Source organism: Sarcophilus harrisii, chromosome 1 (assembly GCF_902635505.1).
Source record: "Sarcophilus harrisii chromosome 1, mSarHar1.11, whole genome shotgun sequence".
NCBI classification, from domain to species: Eukaryota; Metazoa; Chordata; class Mammalia; order Dasyuromorphia; family Dasyuridae; genus Sarcophilus; species Sarcophilus harrisii.
In genome coordinates, this window is record NC_045426.1 from 383,548,059 (window position 1) to 383,572,700 (window position 24,642).

The 24,642-nt window shown below is 34.8% G+C and overlaps 1 protein-coding gene across 1 annotated transcript in view; it reads left to right on the forward strand.

The window, feature by feature from the left end:
- Positions 1–16,718, forward strand: part of TRIP13 (thyroid hormone receptor interactor 13) — a 38,609-nt gene extending 21,891 nt beyond the window's left edge. Inside the window, exons 9-14 of the mRNA XM_031946092.1 lie at positions 188–274; positions 467–573; positions 6,383–6,536; positions 8,750–8,862; positions 11,247–11,316; positions 15,717–16,718. Coding sequence (XP_031801952.1) covers positions 188–274; positions 467–573; positions 6,383–6,536; positions 8,750–8,862; positions 11,247–11,316; positions 15,717–15,815 — 630 coding nt within the window. The 3' untranslated portion in view covers positions 15,816–16,718. The remainder of the gene's footprint in view (positions 1–187; positions 275–466; positions 574–6,382; positions 6,537–8,749; positions 8,863–11,246; positions 11,317–15,716) is intronic.
- Positions 16,719–24,642: the final 7,924 nt, after the last annotated feature.

The following is a 24,642-nucleotide window of genomic DNA, read 5'->3' on the forward strand; positions in this document are numbered from 1 at the left end:
AATTATACTGGAAAGGGCCAAACATACTACTCAGCTAGAACTTGACCCCTAGTGTGAGTATAAAAGGAAAGGAAACATTAGTTTATTAACTAGAAATTTATATAAATGTGTCTCACTACAGTACTTATTAAATTTTGTAAGCTTCTAGAAGCCAGCATTTAAATAACTTAATGTGTTTTGGTTCTAGAGTGGTAAACTAGTAACAAAGATGTTCCAGAAGATTCAAGAGTTAATTGATGATAAAGAAGCACTGGTGTTTGTACTGATTGATGAGGTATGGGTCTAGTTATTGAGTCATGAAAGTGGGAATTCTAGGAAATCAATTCATCTTCTTATTGGTATTAAGAATAGATTGTTGTAAATATGTGATTAAAGCCTTTTGGGATTAAAGTAATTATATGGACCATTAAAAAATCATAAAATAATAATCTGATCATAATGGCATTTCTTTTTCTCCTGTCTACAGGTAGAAAGTCTCACTGCAGCTCGTAATGCCTGTAGGGCAGGCACTGAACCATCAGATGCAATTCGGGTTGTCAATGCTGTTTTGACACAAATCGATCAGATTAAAAGGTAAAATGGGAATGTAGAATGTTAGAGCTGAAAAATTCATCTTGTTCAACAACTTTGTTTTACAGATAGCAAAAGTGCAGCTTAGAGAGGAGAAAGTACTTGGCCAAAGTCATACAGCAAGTTAGTGGCAAAGGCAGGACAAGATTTCAGATTTTACTCATGCGAGTTAATGGCAGGAGGGACTTCAGAGACCATATAGTCCAACTCCATCTTATAGTTGAGGAAACAGATCCAGGGAAATCAGTGAAATGAAATAAATAAGTATTTATTCCAGAAAAATTCCTTATAAATGCATGAATTGAAACCTTGCTTTCAAGATATTCTAACTAAAAATAAAGTTAAATGTTTGGCACTGGATGTTCAGTATGTTCTGTAGTGTTTATAGCAATGTGATTTTTTTTGAAGAAGTTGTATAACATCCCTTTATTTGTTCATGTTCCCAGTTCTAAAAATCATTAAAAAGTATAAAATGTCAAATACTGCTCTCAGAATTTAGGGATACTTTTGAAACACTAAAGTCAGAAGGCAGAAATAACTTTGATATTTTTGTTGGATTGACTATAGAATCTCATCCATGGTTGTATCTGAAAGTGTGGTACTTTGAAGTTGGAGAATCAGGATCCCCCTAGATTTGGGGAAAGCAGTTTTGAAAAGCTACTTTGGAAAGATAGATAGGAAATTCAGGAGAAGTCTGTCTAGGAAGGATGAGAGATACTTCATAAATAAAATTCTGAAGTTTTCAAGGGAATTAATTTTAATAAGAAAGAAAAATAGAATTTGCCTTAAGATACCAATGTAAATAGATACACAGGGAACTCACCCACCAGCTTAGACTTTAAAAAGAAATATACAGAAGGTAGATGTAATACCAAATAAGTTTAAATAAAAGGACATGACAATGTTTTCTTCATTTTTAAAATGTTAGAATTAAAGTCTGTAAACTATAAACCAATGAGCTTGCCTTTAATTCTTGGGAAAATTCTGGAACTGGTCATTAAAGAGATGGTGGGCAAACATCTAGAAAGGGGAGCCAGTTTGACTTTGCACCGAGGTAGGCCACACCTGACTAACCTTGTTTCATTTTGATAGGATTGAAGTTAGTAGGTGAGAAGAATATTGTGGATAGTTTACCTAGATTTTAGCAGAACTTTTGATAAATTACCTCATTTTCTTGTGGAGAAGATGGAGAGAGATGGCTTAGACATTACCATTAGTTAGGCATTAGACATTAGATAGATTTAGAACTGGCTGGTGAGTTGGACACAAAGAATAGTTGTATTTTATATGGTTTATTGTTAGTATGGCAGAAAGTTTCTAGTATCCCGGGATCTATGCTTAATGGTTTTATTAGTGACGTGGACAAAGTTATAGATGGTGTGCTTATCCTAGTTGAACATAACACAGAACTTTATAGAATCTCTAACATGTACATGACAGAGTTAGGATCCAAAATGATATTGATGGGCTAGATTGCTGGGCTGAATTTAACTGAAGTGAAATTCAGTAGGGATAAATGTGAAGTCTTGGTCTTGGGTTCAAAAGTTCAACTGCTTAAGATGGGGAAAGCATAGATAGGCTTTAGTTTTAAAAAGGATCTAGGATTTTAGTGGTCTTCAAGGTCAGTGTGGTGCATTAACAGTGTGATATGGTAGTCAGAAAAGCTAATACAATTTCAGTTTCTACTGAGAAGTAAATAAAACTTCCAGAAATGGTGAACTATAGTTCCACTGTTCTCTGCCTTTGTAAGTCTTCATCCAGAAGATTTTATTCTGTTCTAGGAAGCATATTTTAAAGTGAAAAGTGTTCAGAGGAGGACAAGCAGGATGATAAAGGGCCTTGAATCCATGAAGTACTGTGATTGAAGGAATTGGGTGTGTGTGATCTGAAGGGGGAAGACTCAGAGAGTTCATGACTGCTGATTTTAGGTTTTTGAAGAGCTGTTGTGTGGAGATAGAATTAGCCTTTTCTATTTGGTCCCAGAGGGCAGAACTAGAAGCAGCAAGTAGAAGCTGGGGGTGGAGGTTGGGAGGGAGGAGGAAGCAAATTTAGAAAACTAAGAAAACTTCTCCAACACTTAGAGCTACCTAGAAAAAGAGTGGGTTGCTTAGAAGGATGGCAAGGTCCCCTCCCCTGACAGAGACTGGAAAAGTACTTCTCAGGCCTCTTACAGTGTAGATTCCTTTCCTGTGTGGGTGGGACTCCATGATTTGTAAAGTCCCTTTCCCCTTTTAAATTCCATGATTCTGGAAATCATGCCTCAAGTACTTATTAGCAAAATGATCACCATCAAATCATTTAACTTCTGTGCTCCTTAGTTGATCTGTGAATTAGGACAGTTCTGCTTGGACTGTCTATCTCACAGGGTTGTTGTTTTAGGAAAAGGATTTATAAACTTTTATGTGTTATATAAAGTGAGTTAAAACAGCAGTGACTAGTTTTTCAGTTATTTTTTTAAAAAACTAACAGATCCAGATTCTTTTACTCCCTCTCCTCACCCCACTGGGGGGAAAAAAAAGAAAAACAATTTCCCTGTAACAGATATGTATAGTCAAGCAAAATTAATGCCCTCATTGGCCTTATACAAAAATATATCTGTCTCATTTCTTCATCTTAGCATGTTTCATCATTGGTACTTAAATTATGATTGGTTATTTTATTGATTTAGTTTTTGCAGCTTTTAGAGTTGTTTTTATTGCATTGTTGTAGTATAAATTGTTCCCTTGTTTCTGCTCGTTTTATTCTTCATCAGTTTATGAAATCTTTCAAAGTTGTTCATTTTTATGTTGATTTTGTAACAGGAATTGTTGCAGCGGTTCCATTTATTCTTCATCGTCTTTCCATGTCTCTTTGAAATCATGTTTCCTTATTTCTTACAGCAAAATATCTCATCAGATTCAGATTATTAGTTCAACCTTCTCATATTAGTGATAAGTTAAAGTTAAAGTTAAGTGACTTGGCTTAACCAAGGCTACCCAACCTTATCCCAGGCAGAATTGGGATTCAAGCCTCGGTCTTGTTATGCCTAATCTAGTGCCCTTTCCACTTATATGCCTTTTTTTTTTTTTAAGTAAATATAATTTGACCCAATTAATAGAGCAAGGAGAAAAAATACAGGGTAAAAAGAAATGTCATACTTTTATGTGTAAATATATAAGTAAAGTGATGTGATGGCCATATGGAAATTTTGTTTTCTCTTGGGGTCTATTAGAGATGTTTCATAAGATTGCCTCATGATATAAACTGCTAACAAAAATACTTTGTTATATTTACACTTATAAAATTTCTTTTGGCATCTTTGGGATTGAGATCATAAGATCAAAAACTTCAACTTGAAGGCACCTCAGAGACCATCTACTCTCTTTTTACCTTATTTTTATAGATAAGGAAATTGAGGAGATTAATGGACTTTTTCTAAACCACATAGCTAGAGAGCATAAGAGCTAAGATTTGAATCTAGGTCTTCTGATTTATGAACTACTGTGCCTAACATCTTTGTGCCTGTATAAGCTCAAGTTATAGTATAAGCTTAGAGCTATTGATTAGAGAGTTCTATTTCATCCTCATATGGGTCATTTCAGTTTACATAGAAAATGTTTTCCATGGCTACAAATTCTATGCCTAATCCTACTTTGTCATGTTATGTATATATTCATATTGTTGGTGACAGTAGAAAATAGGTACGTGAATGTGGATGATTCAGGGGAGACATCTACTAGTACTGTGGACAAAAAACCAAGTTACTCCAAACATTGCCACTTATGTATATGAAGTTCAGATCATTATTTTTCTTTTCTTTTTTTTTTTTTTAAAGCTAAACTAACTTCATTTGTTTTATTTATTTATTTTTTAAATAATTATAACTTTTTATTGACAGAACCTACGCCTGGGTAACTTTTTACAACATTATACCTTGCACTCACTTCTGTTCCGACTTTTCTCCCTCCCTCCACTCCCCTCCCCTAGACGGCAAGCAGTCCTATACATGTTAAATATGTCATAGTATATCCTAGATACAATATATGTGTGCAGAACCAAACAGTTCTCTTGTTGCACAGGAAGAATTAGATTCAGAAAGTAAAAATAACCCGAGAAGAAAAACAAAGATGCAAATAGTTTATATTCATTTCCCAGTGTTCTTTCTTTGGGTGTAGCTGCTTCTGTCCATCATTGATCAATTGAAACTGAGTTAGATCTTCTCTTTGTTGAAGAAATCCACTTCCATCAGAATACATCCTCATACAGTATCGTTAAAGTATATAATGATCAGATCATTATTTTTCATACTTGACAGATTCCCTCTCTTGAAGTGGGAAAGGAAACCTCTTTGTTGTATTAGTTTTTTTCCTTGATCTCAGCTTCATGATAGAGTTAAGATCTCATTTTCTCAAGGAACTAAATTCTAGCATTACCGTGCCATGTGAATCTTTCTAGTTTAACTGTCAGAAATCAAAGCTTCTATTTTATAATTACGCTATTGTGGGGACTTCCTTTTTGTCATTGTTGATGGTAATTTAGTCCATGGTAACCACTATTAACAAAGATGATGAGTTTATTTATTTATTCTGTGTTGCTACAAACATTTAAAAACAAACACTAAGCACTCAATGCCAAATAACTGACTTACTTATTTTGTGGTTAGAATATTTGCAAAGGAAGATTTAGAATTCAATTTGTATATTATTTTAGGTAGAACCAATACAGGAGATAGGGCAGTGTTCCAAGAAATTAGATAAAATATCATTGAATTTTAATTAATAACATATTTTCCAGCAAATGCAAAAAGACAAAGGGAGAGCATGATAAGTTAAGGATAGGAAAAAAGTGACCCATATGCAAAGAGATGAGTCTGTTGGACCTGTGAAATTAATCTTGAACAGCTATATTTGGCCTCCCTGAAAAAACTAGAGTACTTTGGCAAGGATTGATTCTCTTCTGAATCTACTTCATGACTCCAAAAGAGTTTTATCTTCAGGTTTGTCATTAAATAATGTGAATTGTTTCTTTCTTCTTCTTCTCCTTCTCCTCCTCCTCCTTTTCGTTTTCCTTCTTTCTCCTTTCTCCTTCTTTGTTTTTCTGATACTACTTGTATATTTGTGTATGTATGTTTCAAGGCATTCAGGATTAAGTGACTTGCCCGGGGTCACACAGCTAGTATCAAGTGTCAGAAGCTGATTTTGACTCTGGTCCTCCTGATCCCAGGGTCAGTGCTCTATCCACTGGACCACCTAGCTTCCCAATTCACAAAACTCCTTTCTTCCCTCAGCAAGTATTTCTCCATTTTAGTGCTTCAAATTCTTTTAATGGGGGACTGAATTTTCACTCTATAATTAGAGATAAACCTTAAAATGGGCTAAGATGAAGTTCTTCTTTTTGTGATTATATAAAGTTTTTGTTGATTTATTTGATTTTTTTAAATATGCTAATCAGCACCATGTAAAAGAGCATTGTACCCAGTAGTACCTAGTAGTTTCATTAAGTGAAATATTTTATTTTGTTAAGGGCAGCAAAGGATCTCCACATTTGCTTGTAGTGATAATATGAAATTGTATTGTTGGGGACATCTGAGAACATTAGATCCTTCTCAGCCCTAGGAATCTAATACTTTTTGGGAGTTGTAACTTCTGGTAGTTAGTTACAACTTCATTGACATAGTTAATAGTCTCACGTACCCTCCCTCTGTGTTTTCTCATTAAAATTGCACTAATTGAAGTAAACACTAAATAGAATTCTCTGAAAATGTGAAATGTTAGGCATATATTGTTACTATGTTAGGCAGAAGATTAACATCATATGTTCTTTTTCTTAACAGGCATTCAAATGTTGTTATATTAACAACTTCAAATATTACTGAGAAAATTGACATGGCTTTTGTGGACAGAGCTGATATAAAACAATACATTGGGCCTCCATCTACTGCAGCCATTTTCAAAATTTATCTTTCTTGTTTAGAAGAACTAATGAAGGTAGTCTTTTTATATGTTTATTAATTTTTCAGTAGTGTCTTGTTTGTGTTGGTTTGCTTTAAAAACAATCTGTTCCTGTACAATTTTTTAGTAGTAGGATTAGTAACTCCCTATCTTAAAATAGGATGACATAAGTTTTATGGTATTATGTAAAACATTAAAATGGAACAAGCATGTTATGAGCCAGAACTTGAAACAAGGTTTTAACTTGTTGTTGGAGATATTTTTATTATTATTATATATAGATATAGATATAGATATATTATCATATTTTTTATTATATATTATTATAGAGATATGTTGTTGGAGATATTTTTTAATTAATTAATGTTTTAATGTTTCTTACAGTTTGGCCCAGTAATCAAAATTACATTTTTAACTTATTTTGCTCTTTTGGGAACCATATTTAATGATCATATTTCGATACTTGAATTTCTGCTTGTGTAATGTTCTTTTCTTTTTTTAAAATATGATGGTTCTTTGGGAGCAGGTTTCTTGGAGGGCTTCTGGAGACAGTCTTAGATTCAGTTCAAATCAATAATCATCTCAAATGCAGCCAGGAGTTAAAATCCAGTTCTTTATTGTCTCTTCCAAAATAGCCCAGTTAGCTTTCTTTGGTTCTGAGAGCTCTCGTTGCTAGTCTTTTGCCTCTGCCAGCTTCTGCCTCTAGCTCAGTTCTGACTCCGGCTTCTCAATCCCCTCAACTGACTGACTTCTGGCTTTCAATTTCTTCAACTGTCTCTCCCACTGACTCCTGGCTCTCAATATCTTAAGTTTTGACCCTTGCTGAGACTGAGAGCTTCTTATATATGATCTCTTAAAGGTGTGAACCCAAAGGTTGACTGAGAGAGTGGGATTGTGGGAGGTGTAAACTTTGTGAATCTCCTGGACTTGTGAACTCTAATATGTGAGCTCTAATGTGTAAACTCTTAAAGGTGTGAGCTCTAATGTGTGAACCAATTACATAAGCATTGTTTCTATCAACTCTAGTGAGTTAACACCTTGTTTTAAGTTCTGGCTCATAACATGCTTGTTCCATTTTTCTTTTTTTCTTCAACTTGTTTTTATAATCTTGATTTGATTCAGAATTTTGGTTTGTGCCATTTAAAGCATTTGGTAACTGAAGATCTAAACAAATTAATCCTTTGTTTTTGTTTTTGTGCCCTGAAGGCAACACTTGCTTCTTCCTAGTTTATTCTCACTTACTTTCACTTTCTGGCTTTGCCTGAGTGTCTAATCCAACCTAAACAGTTCCTTTTCCATCCATTCCCTTATTGCTGAGGTACTTCAAATATTTGTAGAATGTCAAAGTTACCACTTGGTCATCTTTTTAGTTGACATGTTTGTCTAGGGTTTTTGTTTTGTTTTTTTTAAGATTTTCTCTTCATCATCACCTCCTCTAAGCTGTTAATCTTTTTTACCACCTGTGTATTACTGTGAATTACTGCTAGTTATTAAATTTTTATAGTATCTAGGTTCAAAAATTTCTTCATTATCCAGTATTTAGAATCACTAACAAAGGAAAATATTATGAAGTCTGAGATGAGGGTAGAAACAATGGTCACGCAATTTAAATGTAGAACATTGTGCAAAGTGCTTTAAAGAAAGAGATAGTCCCTGTCTTAAAGACTAATTATAAAGATGCATGTACACACACACACACACACACATGATCACATGAAAAGAACATAAACACATTTGCAAAGAAATAACCTTTCATCAGTTAATTACTATAGACTACTTGTGTAAATGTTAGGAAAATGTGAAGTCCTTGCACTATTTGGCAGCCGAACTGGTTTGAATTAATTAGGGAAGCCTGTATGGAAGTGAAGGAAGAGAAAAATAGTCTGTAGAGAATAGGTGGCAGAAGAAAACTACCAGATATAGAGTTTTGAGTGATGAAGGGAGTGGTAGATCACAGTTTGAACCTTAGTTCAGCCAAGTTATAGGTTAAGTATAGTGAGATGACTTCATTACCTAATCACCACTTCTAATATTGTTCATGTGGGAATGTATTGTTATTCCCAATGACCAATTTAAACAGGAATAGGGGCAAAAGGACCCAGCCTTAAGTTGGGAGGATTTAATATATTTTTTTATTCAAAATAATTTATTTTAAACATAACTACTGTTCACATTTTTCTGTAAGAATCACATGATTTAAGTGTTTCAGAAATTTTGACAATACTAATCTAATATTTCCTTTTCATTAGTGTCAAATAATATATCCACGGCAACAACTGTTGACTCTTCGAGAATTAGAAATGATCGGTTATGTTGAAAATAATGTATCAAAGCTAAGTCTACTGTTAAGTGAAATTTCAAGGTGAGAATCTTCATTTTGAAACCAAAAAAAATTTTGTTTTTAATGTTTTGAGCCATATTGATTATCAAGTTTTGATTCTACTCTAGATAAATATGCAAAATTTAGGTTTCAAAACTATTTAAACCTAAATTTTGCATATTTATCTAGAGTAGAATTAATTTTTTAAAGATTTTTAAAGGTATTCATTATGAAAGTTTCCATATGAACAGCTAGAAGCCAAGACAACATAAAAATTATTGCTTCAATTATTATGATTTCTTAAGTCTTTACTCACTTCGAGATAGTGAAATAGAAAAAAATATAGACAGCCCTTTTCCTCAAGAAATTTGCCCTGATTGGGAAGGTGAAATCACATGCTTCTCCCTCCCAAATGGCTTCTGTCCCCTCTGCAAAAAAAAAAAAAAAAAAAAAATTTGTCTTGCAAAAAAAAAAATTTGTCTTAGGTATGTGTGTATGTCTGTGTGCATATATGCATATATATACATATGCATGTGATACATACATAAATGTGTGCATTTTGCATTACATTATATTTATATATTTTTGATAACTATAGTATATCTTTGCTACAAGGGTGACTTTAATGGTTATTAATAATTTTATAAGTGTGAATGCATGTGGGTATACATATATGTATGTGTATGTGTGGGCATAATGTGTGCACGCATGCATATGTGGGGGGAGAAAGTGAACGAACAAGGAAGGAAATGCTTTAATGATAGAAAGCAAAACTTTTTGAGGAACAGGATTTTCATCTTTGTCTTAGGTGATTTGTCCAATATCTATCATCGTGCTTGTCAGGGTGACATCGATGTCACCATCCCTTGTGTATGGCTAAGGCGGAGTGAAGGGTTAGGACATGTAATTTAAGGAAACCTAGTGCCAATATAAAGATTAAGGGAAAGGGAGAAGGTGAGATAATTGAAATTTGAAGCCTGAGTATCTATGAGAATTGCAGAGTATGAAAGAAAAACTAGCTTGGCAGGAAAGATGATGCATTTTGCAAGTTTAACGTGGTGGCAAGATATTCATATAAAAGTATTCCATCAGACAGTTGGAAATTCAGGACTATAAGTCAGCAGCACAGAAATAATAGTTGAAATAGTGAAAGCTGATGAAATTTTGTGGTGATAGCATGAAAATTAGAGAGGTAATAGATGAATATTGGGAAACACCTGCATTTAGAGTAGAAGAGAGAAAGTCTAGTTATGCTTTTGAGTAATTAAGGTAGCAAGTGAACTAAGGTAATACAGAAATATGGTAAAGGAAGCCAAGAAAGAAGAGTATCAAGATGGAAATGCTGTCAGTAGTGTCATATATTGCAAGAAGGTTAAGGAAAATGAAAACTGAGGTCATTAATGACCTTACAGAATGCATTTTCAATAGGATATTCTTGAGAATGCAGGAGGATTAAAGAAAAGATGGACTGGAAATAAGTGAAAGAAGAGTGGGGACCCCTCTAGTTAGCAGTGAAATTTGAAGGAGAGAAAATGAGGTCAGTGGGGTCAAGTAAAAGTTCAAGTGCAGAATTTTCATAATTGTTTAAATTTTAATAAAGTTTTTTGTAATATATATTTAGCTTTTAGATGTAATATTTTACTTTTGAAATTCTTATAACTTTGTTTATATTTACAGACTGAAGGAGAGATTTTACAATTATCAGATTTAATTTGATGACTATACAGTTAGGTCCTAATTAATGAATCCCATGATGAAGTTGCATTATTTGAGTTTTCACTCCATATTTCTTGAACCAAGACCATGGTCTTGAACCAATTACTATATTTACATGCAATTATCCTTGGAATAGTATGGTTTCAAATAATACAGTCATGTCACAGACTTCTTTGTTCATATTAATTGCGACCTACTTATATATAAATCAGTGTGAATAATTCAAAACCAAAAATGTATTAACTTTGGCCTAAATCATCTCAATTGACTGTTTATATAATTGACAGTCTTTAGAATTTCCTTGTACTCATTAAGCTCATCATTCCTTGTATAGTATTAAGTGAAATTATTATTTATATGACTGAAGAAAGAAATAGTCAGGAATATGTTGACTTAGTAAATTTATCCTTAGGTCCAATAAATTCATTGGGTGCTTATTATGAAGTAAATGTGCAAAGCAATCTAGGTCAAGATTTGTGGAAACAAATAAATGGAATTGTTTTCAAACTCTCACTTACCTACATACTTTTCCTTCTCTGGGATGTTTTCAGTCTTTGGCTTTAGAATGCAATCATGATTTTATTTGAGGACATATTTGTGTTTGAATTTTGCTCTGCAATTAATGTTGAAAAATATTCATAGAAAACAACCATCAGTATAATCTTTGGAAGAACAATATTTAGAAATATTTTACGTTTATTTTTAAATAGGAAAAGTGAAGGACTTAGTGGCCGAGTCTTGAGGAAACTTCCTTTTCTAGCACATGCGCTATATATACAAGTAAGTTTTTGTTCTCACTATTTTTTCAATTGATGTTTCCATTCTCAACCATCACTAGCCACTCACAAAGCCTTAACTTAAATCGCTTCTCACTTAAAGCTTTAACTCGGAGCAACTATACTACAGGATATATGCCAAAGATATTAAACAGTCAGGCCATTTGAAGACATGTTAATGGCAAAGGCAATTATTCTGCCAAATGTAAAAACTTTTAATAGTCATGCCTGGCAGCAAGGTTGGCCTTCAGAAAAATGTGAAGTGAGTTAAGTTTATTTATCATAAATTTTTCTTCCTATAACAGGGTCTGCCCTCTCCACAGTATCTTATGCTCAGGATAAGAATCATAGAATATTAAAGATGGAAAAAACAACTTTAAAGGTCATCTGGTCTAATCCCTGCCTGAATTGTGAACCTTTTATACTATCTCTGATGAATTATGTAGCCTTTCCTTGAAGATAGAAAATTCAAGTCTTTCTCAGACAGTCCATTTTGATTTTGGACAGTTCTCATTGTTAGAAATTTAAACCTTATGTTCAACTGCAATTTGCCTCTCTGTAATTTTCGTCCATAATACCTCCTATAATAGTCTCTAATCAACAGAAGGACTGCTAGCATTGTCTATGGTTTGCCTTCCCCTTCTTTATCAGTTTCTAATTGGAATTTTAATCCCCTCCCTTCATGATTTGGCTCCTGGCTACCTTTTATGACTTATTGTATAGTCCTTCTCTGCACTCATTTCATAGCTCTTTCTCTCCATTTATTCTGGGTTCTAGCCAGTTGGCATGTGAACTGCTCCCTGAATTTAAAGCTTCATCTCCTTTCCCCCTCCTTCCTCTGTAACCTGAATGTATTCTCTAGCATTTTTTTTTTTTTTAATAACTTTATTGACAGAACCCATGCCAGGGTAATTTTTTACACCATTATCCCTTGCACTCACTTCTGTTCCGATTTTTTCCCCTCCCTCCTTCCACCCCCTCCCCCAGATGGCAAGCAGTCCTACACGTGTTAAATAGGTTACAGTAGATCTTGGATACAATATATGTGTGCAGAACCGAACAGTTCTCTTGTTGCTTAGGGAGAATTGGATTCAGAAGGTATAAATAACCCGGGAAGAAGAACAAAAATGCAAACAGTTTATATTCATTACCTAGTGTTCTTTCTTTGGGTGTAGCTGCTTCTGTCCATCCTTGATCAATTGAAATTAAGTTATTCTCTAGCATTTTTTAAGGCTTTGGTTCATGTATGACTTCTATTTGAACCTCTTCCTCGGGTCATCAAATATTTACTAAGTGCTGTTAACAATAAAATTAATTTTCTTGTGTGTCTATTAATACTCTCAAAGAGCCTAGTTCAGTATTGGAAAATAGAAAGAACTCTGCAAATAGTTGTTAATTAGAATTACCCATCCTTCTCCCAAGCATTTAAATGGGGTTCTTACTTTTATCATTGGATTATAATATTTATATGTGTTTAGTGCTGGATTTTCAGTTACTTTGTCAGGCCATTATGGGAGTTATATTTGCATAACTACCTGCCTAGTGTGCCCTAAGTAACTGTAGCTTAAGAATGAAAAGATGGTTCACTTAAATATTGCTTACAAAGTATTTTCTTTGCCTTGTGCTTTAAATTTAATCATTATTTTCATCCTGTATCAATTAGTTTCAGCCTGACTTTTATCTCCCTTGAATCCCTTGCTGCAGCCTATTGCCACAGTAGCTTATTACTCCCTCATCCTTCTTCATCCCTGTTCACGTCATCACCTGTTAGAATAGATTAGATATGGTCACACTATGTATTTTTGGACTGGGTCCAACACTGACCTGAATCATCCATGGGGGTTGTCACTGCTTTATCCTAGTCATTTTATTATTCTGTTCCCCTTTCCTCTCTTCCTGCTGCATTCCCTTTTCTCCCTTCCATTTTAGGAGAGGACTTTTGCTGCAAAAATTGATTTGATCCGTCATGAATTCTCTTTTCCCCAATTCCACACCTAAAATCACCTCAACATAGTCTCTCATTCTCTCTTCTTTTGTTTCAGCCTCAGAAAATAAGATGAATCTTCACCTTGCTGGTGTTTCTTTAATCATCTCTCATTCCCTTCTTTGTATTCAGCCTTCTTTATAAACTGATTTTCCTACAAGCATTTCTCCCTGTCCTTAAAAAAACACAAAAATACAAAAAGCCTTTCATAGCCAGACTTCTACAAGAAGCCATCTCTGTTGCCTCTACTTCCCCACACCTCCCATGTTTGCTTAATCCCATTGCTGGCAGGCTTTCCTACCTGCCAAGGTCACCAGGGAGTTCAATTGACATTTCCTCCCTGGGTTTTTGGGGTAGTCTTTTGTCATATCCTTTCCCTCCTAGTCTTCAGTCTCTTTTGAAGGATCATCATCCATGTGTCATCTCCTAATTTTATGTGTAATTCAGAGCTCTTTTCTGGCTTCTCTCCAGGCATTTGAAGGTACAGTGGAGAGAGCATAGGGTTTGGGATCAGAGTTAAAATCTGACCTCTGTAACTCAAGTCACTTCACCTCTTCTGTCTCAATTTCCCCCATTATGAAGATAATAACAGTACCCATTTTGCAAGGTGGTTGTGAGGATCAAATGAAATACTGTTTGTAAAGCAATTACTGAGTAGATGCTCCATAAATATTTGTTCCCTTCCCATTTCCTTGTTGATTTAAGCAACTCCCCACAGATTTGGCTGTTTTTCTCTAAGCATATAACTCTTATATTTCCATAGCCAACCCTCATTTCTTTTCTGAGCTATAAGCCCGTATCACCAACCACCTAATGAATAGATCCATTGGTATCACAAACTCACTATGTGTTATCTACCCCCATCCCAAACCAACTTTTCCCCCACTCTTCTTTGTTTTTGTTTTTGTTTTTTGTTGTTGTTAAGGGAAATAATCTTTTTTTTTTTTTTTTTTTTATTGACAGGGCCCATTCCTGGGTAGTTTTTTTTTACAACATTATCCCTTGCATTCACAATAACATCCCGGTTTCTCCCCTCCCTCCCTTCACCCCCTCCCCCATATGGCAAGCAGTCCTATACAAGTTAAATATGTCACAGTATAGCCTAGATACAATGTATGTGTGCAGAACCAAACAGTTCACTTGTTGCCAGGAAGAATTGGATTCAGAAGGTAAAAATAACCTGGGAAGAACGACAAAAATGCAAACTGTTTACATTCATTTCACAGTGTTCTTTCTTTGGGTGTAGCTGCTTCTGTCCATCATTGATCAATTGAAACTGAGTTAGGTCGCTTTGTCAAAGAAATCCACTTCCATCAGATTACATCTTCATACAGTATCATTGTTGATGTATGAAGTGATCTCCTGGTTCTGCTCATTTCACTTAGCATCAGTTCATGCAAGTCTCTCCAAGCCTCTCTGTATTCATCCTGCTGGTCATTTCTTACAGAACAATAATATTCCATAACATTCATATACCACAATTTACTCAACCATTCTCCATTTGATGGACATCTATTCATTTTCCAGTTTCTAGACACTATAAACAGGGCTGCCACAAACATTTTGGCACATACAGGTCCTTTTCCCTTCTTTAGTATCTCTTTGGGGTATAAGCCTAGTATTAGCACTGCTGGATCAAAGGATATGCACAATTTGATAACTTTTTGAACTAGTTCCAAATTGCTCCCCAGAATGGCTGGATGTGTTCACAATTCCACCAACAATGTATCAGTGTCCCTGTTTTCAAGGGAAATAATTAAATTCTAGGATGATAATGTTATTCCTCAAGTCTTATTGGGCACTCCAGCCATAATAGTTTACTAGCCATTCCTTAACAACATCCTGTCTCCTTACTCCGTACTTTCTCCATACAAAGCAGTCACTTCATATCTGTGATGCTCTTCCTCTTCCCCTCTTCCCCTTGGAATTCCTAGTTTCTTTAAGGCCCAGTTCAAGTCATGACTTCTTCCCAAGACCTTTCCATATTTAGCCCAATTATTGGTTACTATATCCAACTCCCAACCCTCTTCTCTCCCCCTCCCCCCCCAACCACATACTTTCATATGGGAGTGGTCATATACATATTTGTATATGCAAGTATCTGTGTGTGTGTGTGTGTGTGTGTGTGTATATGTAACCTGTACTTAATTATTTGTGAATAGATTGTGTGTTCCCTCCCTCCATGAGAATATAAGTTCTTTGAGTCATATGTATATTTGGGTCCCCAGTGTCTAAGACATGGCAAAAAAAATAGTTATATAACTAAAAAGACATGGTTTATGAAATATATTTTGCTATTTTAAATCTTTTTTGCTTTTCCTCACTTATATTCTAGAATGTTAAGGTTTCTAGATGAGTGACTGCCAGAAAAAACATTGTGTTTTTATATTTTGATCTAATGGTATTCCGTTTACTTTTAGACACCGACTGTTTCAGTGGAAGGATTCCTTCAGGCCCTTTCACTTGTAGTGGACAAACAGTTTGAAGAAAGAAAGAAGCTTTCAACTTGCATTGGATAATCTGTTGCATCTGACTCAATTGCACATACAGTAATTGATGTAATATTCTCAAGCACATCTGTTGACCCTCTAATTCCATCTTTAAAGAAGAATTAAATTGGGGGGTCAGAATTACTCCTGTTCCCTTAACCTTTATTAAAAGCATTACACACTCAGTGTGTACTCCGCACACATCATTGTCAAATTTCTTTAGAAAGACAAATGTCCTATTGTGCTCACTGTTTTGAGAGGGAATTTAGAATGTATATACGGACAGTTTTGTTCATGCCTACCCAAAGAATCACCTTTCTCTGATGAATCTTCTTTTACTTTCCTTTGCAAATTTAAATAAAATTAGTTAACAGTTTAGTTTTTGGGCATACTGTATAGTAACTAATTGTTTTTAAGTCTTATAAATATAATTAGAGCATTTAAAAATATGTATCTTACAGGATATAGTATGATATTGATTTATCTGATCTTCTTTCTTATTTAATGCACAGGTGCTATATATAGTATGTTTAAACAACAAAAGTCCCACACATAGGAAATGGGAGAAATGTTTTATTGTTTGTTGCATTCAAACATAGTATATTAGATAATTGTAAAGTTTAAAAGTGAAAATGTTTAACATCAAAAACATGTATAATTACTCCTAATATACCTCATAACCTTATTGCAACTACATGGCTAATAATTTTATTTTTCTGTGAATAAATGCTCTTTTTAAAGATTAAATGACAAATTATGTGCCATATAAAACAAACAATTCAATTATGAATGTAAAGTGGACTTTGTGAATTCTACAAATTTTATATTTCACTTTCACCTCTGGAGAAGATAGATTCATGTTAGTGTGTTCTATATAATATCTACTCTTAAAGATGATGTTGACTCCATTAAAGCCTATTTTGTTTATTAAAACATTGTGGAAATTTTTTAAATTTCTCATCTTGCTATTTTATTGTTCTTTTCATATAAGCAGAACAACTTGTTGATAATGAGTTGAAGGAGCCTGAGAGACCATCTACTCCATCCCCTCATAATGCAAATGAGGAGCCTGAGGATTAATTTAATTATGTGACTTGCCCATTGTCACAGATAGTAAACATGAGAATGAAGGATTTAAACCCAATTATCCTTCTTGACTTCTCTGCAGTCCTTAGAACTTAATCACCCTCCTCTTAATACTTACTGGCTTCCAGGACACACTCCTGATTTTCCTATTTTAGCTCCCTTCAGGCCCTTTGCTGGATCTTCATACCTACTAACTGGGCATTCTGAAAGGTTCTTCCTATGTCCTGCTTTTCCTCTGTACTACTTCAGTTAGTGATCTCATCTACTCTCATGGATTCAATTATGTTTATGCTGATGAATCTCAAATTTACATATCCAATCCAAACCGCTCTGCTGACCTCACATCTCCAAAAATCCAGAAATCTTGAACTGGATGTCCTATAGACTTTTTATATTGAATAGGTTGTCCTATTGAGGACATATTCCCCAGTTCTCTAGGCTCACATTGTGTCATCCTTGAGTTCTCCCTTTCTCTGACTTCCTATATCCAATTGTTGCTAAATCTTGTTGATGTTGCCTTTGTAATAACTCAAAAATATATCCTTCTCTGTTTTGATACTCCCATTTCCTTGGTGCAGGTCCTTATCTCCTTATTCCTGGATTATGGTAATTGCCTGCTTCCGGAGCCTGAAATTTGGGCAAATTATTTTCTTATTAGGTACAGCTGGATACAGTGTGATCTGTAATAGAAACTTAGAACCAAAAGGCAGCTTAGAGATCATCTAGTACAACCTTTTCATTTTATTGTTTAACAAATAACAGGTTAAAGGATTCATTTATGGTGGCACAGCTATTCAGTGCTAGAGTGAAAAGTTGTAATTTGGTTATCTGTCTCCTAGAATAATAATATATCATACTCTAGATAATAGAACCCTGAGTAGATTGCATGTTAAAGGTTAATCTAAAATTAAAAGTTTAAATGTAAAATGCACTTTGAGTTTACTGTGTACCTACATTGATCTCTTCAAATCCCATCTCCCTTTTCATTGAATTTGCTCCCTTTTTTGTATCCAGAATTTCATGAACATCTCATTTCCCCCTATGAAATCCCACCCAATACTCCTGTGAAGCTTTAGAAATGGACTTTCCCAAAATCTCAAGTGCCTGTCATTATACCCAGATTTTTTCCTCTATCATAAACTCTCAATGGTCATTTCTTCCCAAGATTCCCATCCTTTCCATCTCAATAAACACTCTACTTTGTTCATTCCTCTACTTTTTGAAGAATTAAACTATCACTAAGGTAAGTGAAGAAATTATTGGCTATTCTTTTAACAGAGACATAGCTCCAACAAATGTACAGATAATGAAAGAGACCATGTTTCTCTGCTAGGCTTGGGATCTGTTTCTCAAACTCATCTAATTGCTCTTTCTGGTCTAGTACAGTAGACTGAGGAGTTACCAGTTGAGAGGAAAATCTGGAAAAAGCAAAGAGGGACAATTGGCAGTGTCAGATGCTGCTGAGCCTTCAAGTTTAGGAGTGAGGAAAGATCATTACATTTAGCAATTTAAAAATCACTGATAACCTTGGAATAAATCATTTCAGCTGGTTGATGGGATTGGAAACCAGATTGAAGGGAAGTAAATAGAAAGGGGTAGTTAGTGAGGTGGTATAATGGGTAGAACATTGGCCTTGAAATTAGTAAGTTTAAGTAATTAGTAAGTAAGTAATAAGTTTAAAAAGTGAGTTTAAATCCAGCCTCAAACGTGCATTAGATCTGTGACCCTGGGCAAGTCACATAAGTCTGCCTCAGAGGAAAAGAGGAAAAAGTCAAGGAAGTGGGTGGGAGGTGAGTAGAGGCAATGAGTATAGATAACAGTATTTCTGAGAATTTCTCTGTGAAAGAGGCAGAGTAAAAGCTTCTCTTGAGGTCCAGGACTGTTTGTTGCTGTTTTTGCATCCTGAGCTCACTTAATAAGTGCTCATTGATTTCTTGATGTATTGAACATGAAGGAAAATATGTTAATTTTCTTGGCAAAGTAAGAGGTGTGGTTGTCTCAAAGAGTAAGTAATGGAAAAAAAAGATTTGAAATAGTTTTTGTGAGAACAAATCAATCATGCAAGAATAAAAAAAATGCTGTACACTTATGTCAGATAATAATAAAGTGAACCTGATCATCAAAATTGATTGAAAGGTTCCCAAAGTTCATTATCTTTTCTATGCTGAACACAAATGACAAAAAGGAGATAACTTGAGTTAAATCTAACAGTTATAATAGCAAAGAACTATCTGGCTAATGGAGAGTTGTATTTAGTTTTGAATGCCATGTTTTCAGAGATTTGTTGACAAGTGGGAACTCTTCCAGAAAAGGTCAACCAAACTGGGAAGAGATCTGGAGAGCCTGTGTTAATGAAATAGTGAATGAAAATAGGAATAGTTAGCCTGGAGAAGAATTTGAGGAAGTAAGTACATGATTACTGCTCTTAAATGTTTGAAGGATTAATATTTGGAAACAAGATTCAACCTATTTCACGTTTCTCTAGAATGTAGAACTAAGTCTAGTTGATGGAATTTGAAGGGAAGGAGGTTTTAGTTTAATATAAGGAAGCACTTCTTAACCAGGTAGTTATCTAGCAATAGACTACATTGCCTTGCATGACACAATTTTCATCACTAGAAGGGTTGCCTTGTTGGTGACTATTTGCCAGGGATATTGTAGATAAAATCCTGTATTCAATAGGAAGTTGGAGTAGATATACTCTTAAGGCCTCACATAAATCTAGGATCCTTTAAGTCTATCATTTACATCTTAGGTATGAAAACAGGTTTTGATAGAAAAGTAGATGAGAAATGCTAAAGGCATTAGACATAGCTGAAGAAGCATGTAACATCAAGAGAAAAATTAAGGAAGAATGGGGATAATTAACACAAATTTCATTTACTTCCCAATTCTGTCTAGGACTGGCGTGGCTGGTGAGAGTTTTTAGGAGCAGAGAGGGAGCCTATACCCAGATAGAATAAAATAAGAGTGAGAGACTGAAGGTCAGTGTAACAACTATAATAAATGCTAGAGAAGGTTTGAGAGTTCTGTATGTCCCCAAATTATTAAATCCTGATGGCAAGTTGATTTTGGACTTTAGGCCACTAGAGGACAGTATATCCCCAGAAATGTCTGGCACTTGATGCCCATCAAAACAGTTGTGGCTTCTAAATGAAGGACACAAAACAAATATTCTGGGAATCTTAGAACCACATAGGAGGAAAAATTACCATCAACTCCCAAAATGCATAGTAAATATTAGCATAAACTTAGATATTTCAATCGCAAAAATGGAGGGTAGAGAAACACATCATTTCTATAAGAAGAGTTATATTTGAATATTTAAATTCTCAAGTATTTCTTGGGGTCTTAGTAGTAGAAATTAAGTATGTTGTACTTCACCATGTACCTAAAGCTGATCCTGCCAGTGAGAGTTTGTAAAAGTCTCGAAATTAGTTGTTTGTTTAGTGTGTGTGTGTATGTGTATGTTTGTGTGTGTAGAAGTACAAAAGATTGAAGATTTCTTGAACTCTACTGGAGAAATGAGGAAAATTAGGAATGGGTAAGAAGATAATAGAGAACAGGGAAAATGGCAGGTAGCTTCCATGTAATCTATACCAAAAACAATAAATGCTCTTTAGACCAAGAACAAGAATGGCCAGCAGAGAACCAAAACCAAAGATAATGGAGGAGCAGCAATTGGGGAACTCTAGCCATGGCCCAGATAAATTATAGGACCTAAAAGAAATTGCTACTATTGACTGCTGAGTTGCCATGAGAGATAGTGTGTGTGTGTATTTGAGGAGAAAAGGAATGTACACTTCTTAAAATGAGCAAATGTCCTGGTTTCCAAAATAAGATGAGTTCTTCAAACTATAAGGCAACAGGCTTAACTAGATAAATTATTAAAGGGTTAGTTTGGGAACAATTGGAAAGGGAACAGGTAATTCTTAAGAGTCAAGAGGTGAATATAAAAGACATATCATGCTGCATTAACCTCATTTCCATTTTTTGAGAGAGTTTCTAGAATCAGGGAAATTCCATGAGCACAATACATAAGAATTTCAGTAAGGGACTTGACATATTTTATTTTTGATACTTTTTTATTATGAAATTGAACAAACAAATCCCCCAAACCAAGAAAAACATTTAAATATGAAAAACCAATAAGTGTCTTGAGAGGGAAAAGAAATAAATTTTTGAGAGGTTGAAACAAACATCAATTAAGATAACTATTTTTATGTATATAAATTATAGGGAAAAATACTAACTACATATACACATGTACATGTACAGGCTTATAAATCTATATAAAAACCACCCTCCAAATTAAAAAAAAATTTGATTATTCTGAAGAGGAAAAACACCAACAAATGAACATTTCCATGTTCAAAGAATAGAAAAAGGATTGTACATGAAATCATTATACTTTTAATATATGAGAGATGAAAATATAGCACTTTTGTTTCCCCTGTCTCTTATGTTTATTCTTCTCTGATTTTGGGTTAATAATGAACAATCTTGTAAACTTCAGAAGTTTGGAAGAACCACAGGAAGTCCAACTACTGAAATCTTGCCCTAGCTTAAAAAATATTGCCTAAAACCAAAAAACTGAGTCTGAAGAGAAGTTAGTAGTGGGAACTGATCTGGTTGACTCAGCCTAGCAATGACTGAGCCAGGTTCACTGTCTCCGGACCAGAGCACCCTCTGACATTACCTATGGAACCTTAGAAAAATCACATAAGCTCTCTCAGCATTGGGTTCATTTCTGAGGTCCGTTCCAGATCTAAACCTAGAATTCTCTTTAGTCTCAGAGTAGTTGATTAACAACCACCAAGCTGATGACCTTCACCTATCTCTGAACTTTGCCAGCTTTCCTGGGTGCATTGTTCTGGATCAACTTGTCCTCTTTATAAGGGAATTAGACTCCCTGATTTCCCAATTCTACCTCCACATCCAATGCCCCAAGAATACCTCTAGGCTAAACAATTCTCCCCAACATTGGGGAGAAGTACAAAGATATCTGTAGTGCAAAAAAGAATCAAGCATAAAACAAGCAGTTTTTATTTCCACACTGAAATGGAATGCCAAACAATTTTTAAAATATTCGTAAAATAATCACCAGTTGAGAAAATAATATTCAAGGCTCGTTAGGCCATTGATTTACAACAGATCTGTTAGCTAGTTTATAATCCATTCCTGCTTATTGTAGTCTGATCATGCCAAGTGAGCTCTTTTCTTTTGATGACTTATCTTTCTGTGGTCAATCCCATTTTTGGGCCATCTGACTTTATCTCTTCCTCCACCTGGCCCTGACTCTACCACTATGCTCTTCTGCCACTATTGCTCTTTCTGCTGTAACTGCTCATATTCTTGATATCCTAAGATTTAGGTAAACAGGAAAAGGTAGAGACCAGTTAGCTTTGGAAATCTTAACAGGTCCAAACAGGAGGACACCTGTCCCAGACACAGGTTTGTCTAAGGTGACAATTTGCTCATAGGTCATTCCAATGGGAGTAGGGGAAGGTGATCTTCACACAAATCTTCTGGAGTACAATCATGACTTGAAAGCATTTCATATGAAAAGAACCCTGAGAACTTGCCATTGTGAAAACTCATTTCAGCAGTTGATTCAATCTTAAGATTCACTCATATAAAGTATTCAAAATGAGTACTTGGACTTAGATGGAACATATGTAAAAAAGTGTGTCCAAGTAATGTGATCAAGATGGTAACCAAGGACCACTGATCTTGTGAACTAGAAATCTCTAACTGGAGAAAAGATTTGGGAGAAGGAAAGATAAGTTTTTTTTTGGTCTGTCTAGCCATCTATCCATCTATCTATCTATCTATCTTCTTATTTGAAGGGCTATTACATTGTCTTATTTGTTCTCACAAAGCACTATTAGGAGTAACTAGAAATTGTAAGAAGGCAGATTTCATCTTGACCCAGGGGAAACTTTCCTAAAAATTAGAGCTGTCCAAAAAAATGAGTGGGCTATGTGGGTGTGGGAGTAAGAGATTAAAGGTAGAAATTGCCTCAACATTGTCTAGGTATGTTGTTTCAGGTGATAGGTTGGAGTTGATGAATTCCAGCTTCCACTGACTTCTAAGAGTCCATGTTCTATGTGAATTTTGAAAGTCCTATGTAATTGTGCTAGAAGTACCATTTTTTAAAAAAATGAATAAATATAAAATCATGGCAATAATAATATCCTTCCCTTCTTCCTTCTTTCCCCTTTTCAAACTGAGCGATAAAGGAGGAATCCTCCCATTAGTTTCCCTAATGTATTAACTTCAAAAAGAAAGACCTTCTCTTTTCTTTATTTTAATTTCATGGCCATGATAGTGATGTGTGAATCTGAGCATGCTTGTGTTTATGAGAGAAAATATTTATTACTCAAAGCTTTATGATCACTACAATCAGTTCCCAGTTAACAGTGTGACTTTTTTTGACTCAGGGATTTTGCTGGCTAAAAATAAACATTGCCACTTGAGATCATTCCTTATATAGCATGATAAGTTTTAAAGAGGTTTAATAAATTCTACTTATTTACACAGTCTAGGTCAAAAAAATCCCAGGAGACACATGGAAATTGCCCGAGAGCAAATTGCTATGTTCAGCATGTAGCGAGAGGCAACATGGTACCAGTCAAAATAACACTTCTTGTAGAGTCAAAGGTCCTTGGTTCAGACCCTGATTCTATTACTTTCTACTGTGTGACTTTAGACAAATCATTTTTAACCTACTTAGGCCTCAATTTCCTCATCGGTAAAATGATGGGTTTAGACTACATCTATGGCCTGGGTTGGACTACAACCATATAGCCCAAGTTTGAAATCTATGGTCCTATTTTCCAAACTACACCTCTTCCCTGATACCTACTTCCCTATTAGCTATATCAATACATTAAAAACCTGTGATTTTATCTGTGTGAATACTCCTTTCCCCAACACAGTTTAAAACCCTTTCATGCCTTAGAAAAAAGTCTTGAGGAATTGGTGTGGTCAATATAAATAATAAATCAATGGTCATTCTTCTAGTAATGAGTCTCTCAAAACCTAGCTTTATTGGTAATAGAATCAAAAGGTAGAAAAAACTCATGGGTCATCTGATTCTAACTCTAATTTGAAATATCTGTTCCCTCTATATTCCCAAGTGGCCATTCAAGTTCTACATGAAGGCCTCCAGAGATAGGGAAATCACTAGCTCCTGAGGCACCCCATTCCACTTTTGTATAACTCTAATTATCTTGTGAATTTTTTCTTTATAACAAGCTGACACATTATATATCACTCTGCCTGCATTTGAAGTCCTCCAGCCTTAGAGATAACTGAGGAATCTGTCATACAACATTCTTCAATTTAGGAATCTGCTATATAGCATTCCTGATAGGTGATTATAATTCTTTGCTTGAATGCTCCAGGTAAGGGGGAACCTGCTTTCCCATTGATATCTCTTTTATTATTGGAGAATCATGCCATTAACTCTGAGAAATTAGCTTATTATATTTTTTCTCCAGACATCACAAAAAACTTTATTTTAAATTTATCTTCATTATTTCTTATAAGTTGAGAACTGGAGAAGATTTTACAAAACACCTAGTTTAACTCCTTCCTTTTACAGATGGAGAAACTGAGACCTAGTAAAATTTGGTTATTTGCTCAGGGTTACATGGGTGGTAAATCTTCTGCCTCTAAATCAGTGTTATCTCCATTATAGCACAGTCTTCTGATGGATTTAAATTTATGTGTTTCCTTTGACTTTTGTGTTGCTGACAAAATCAAT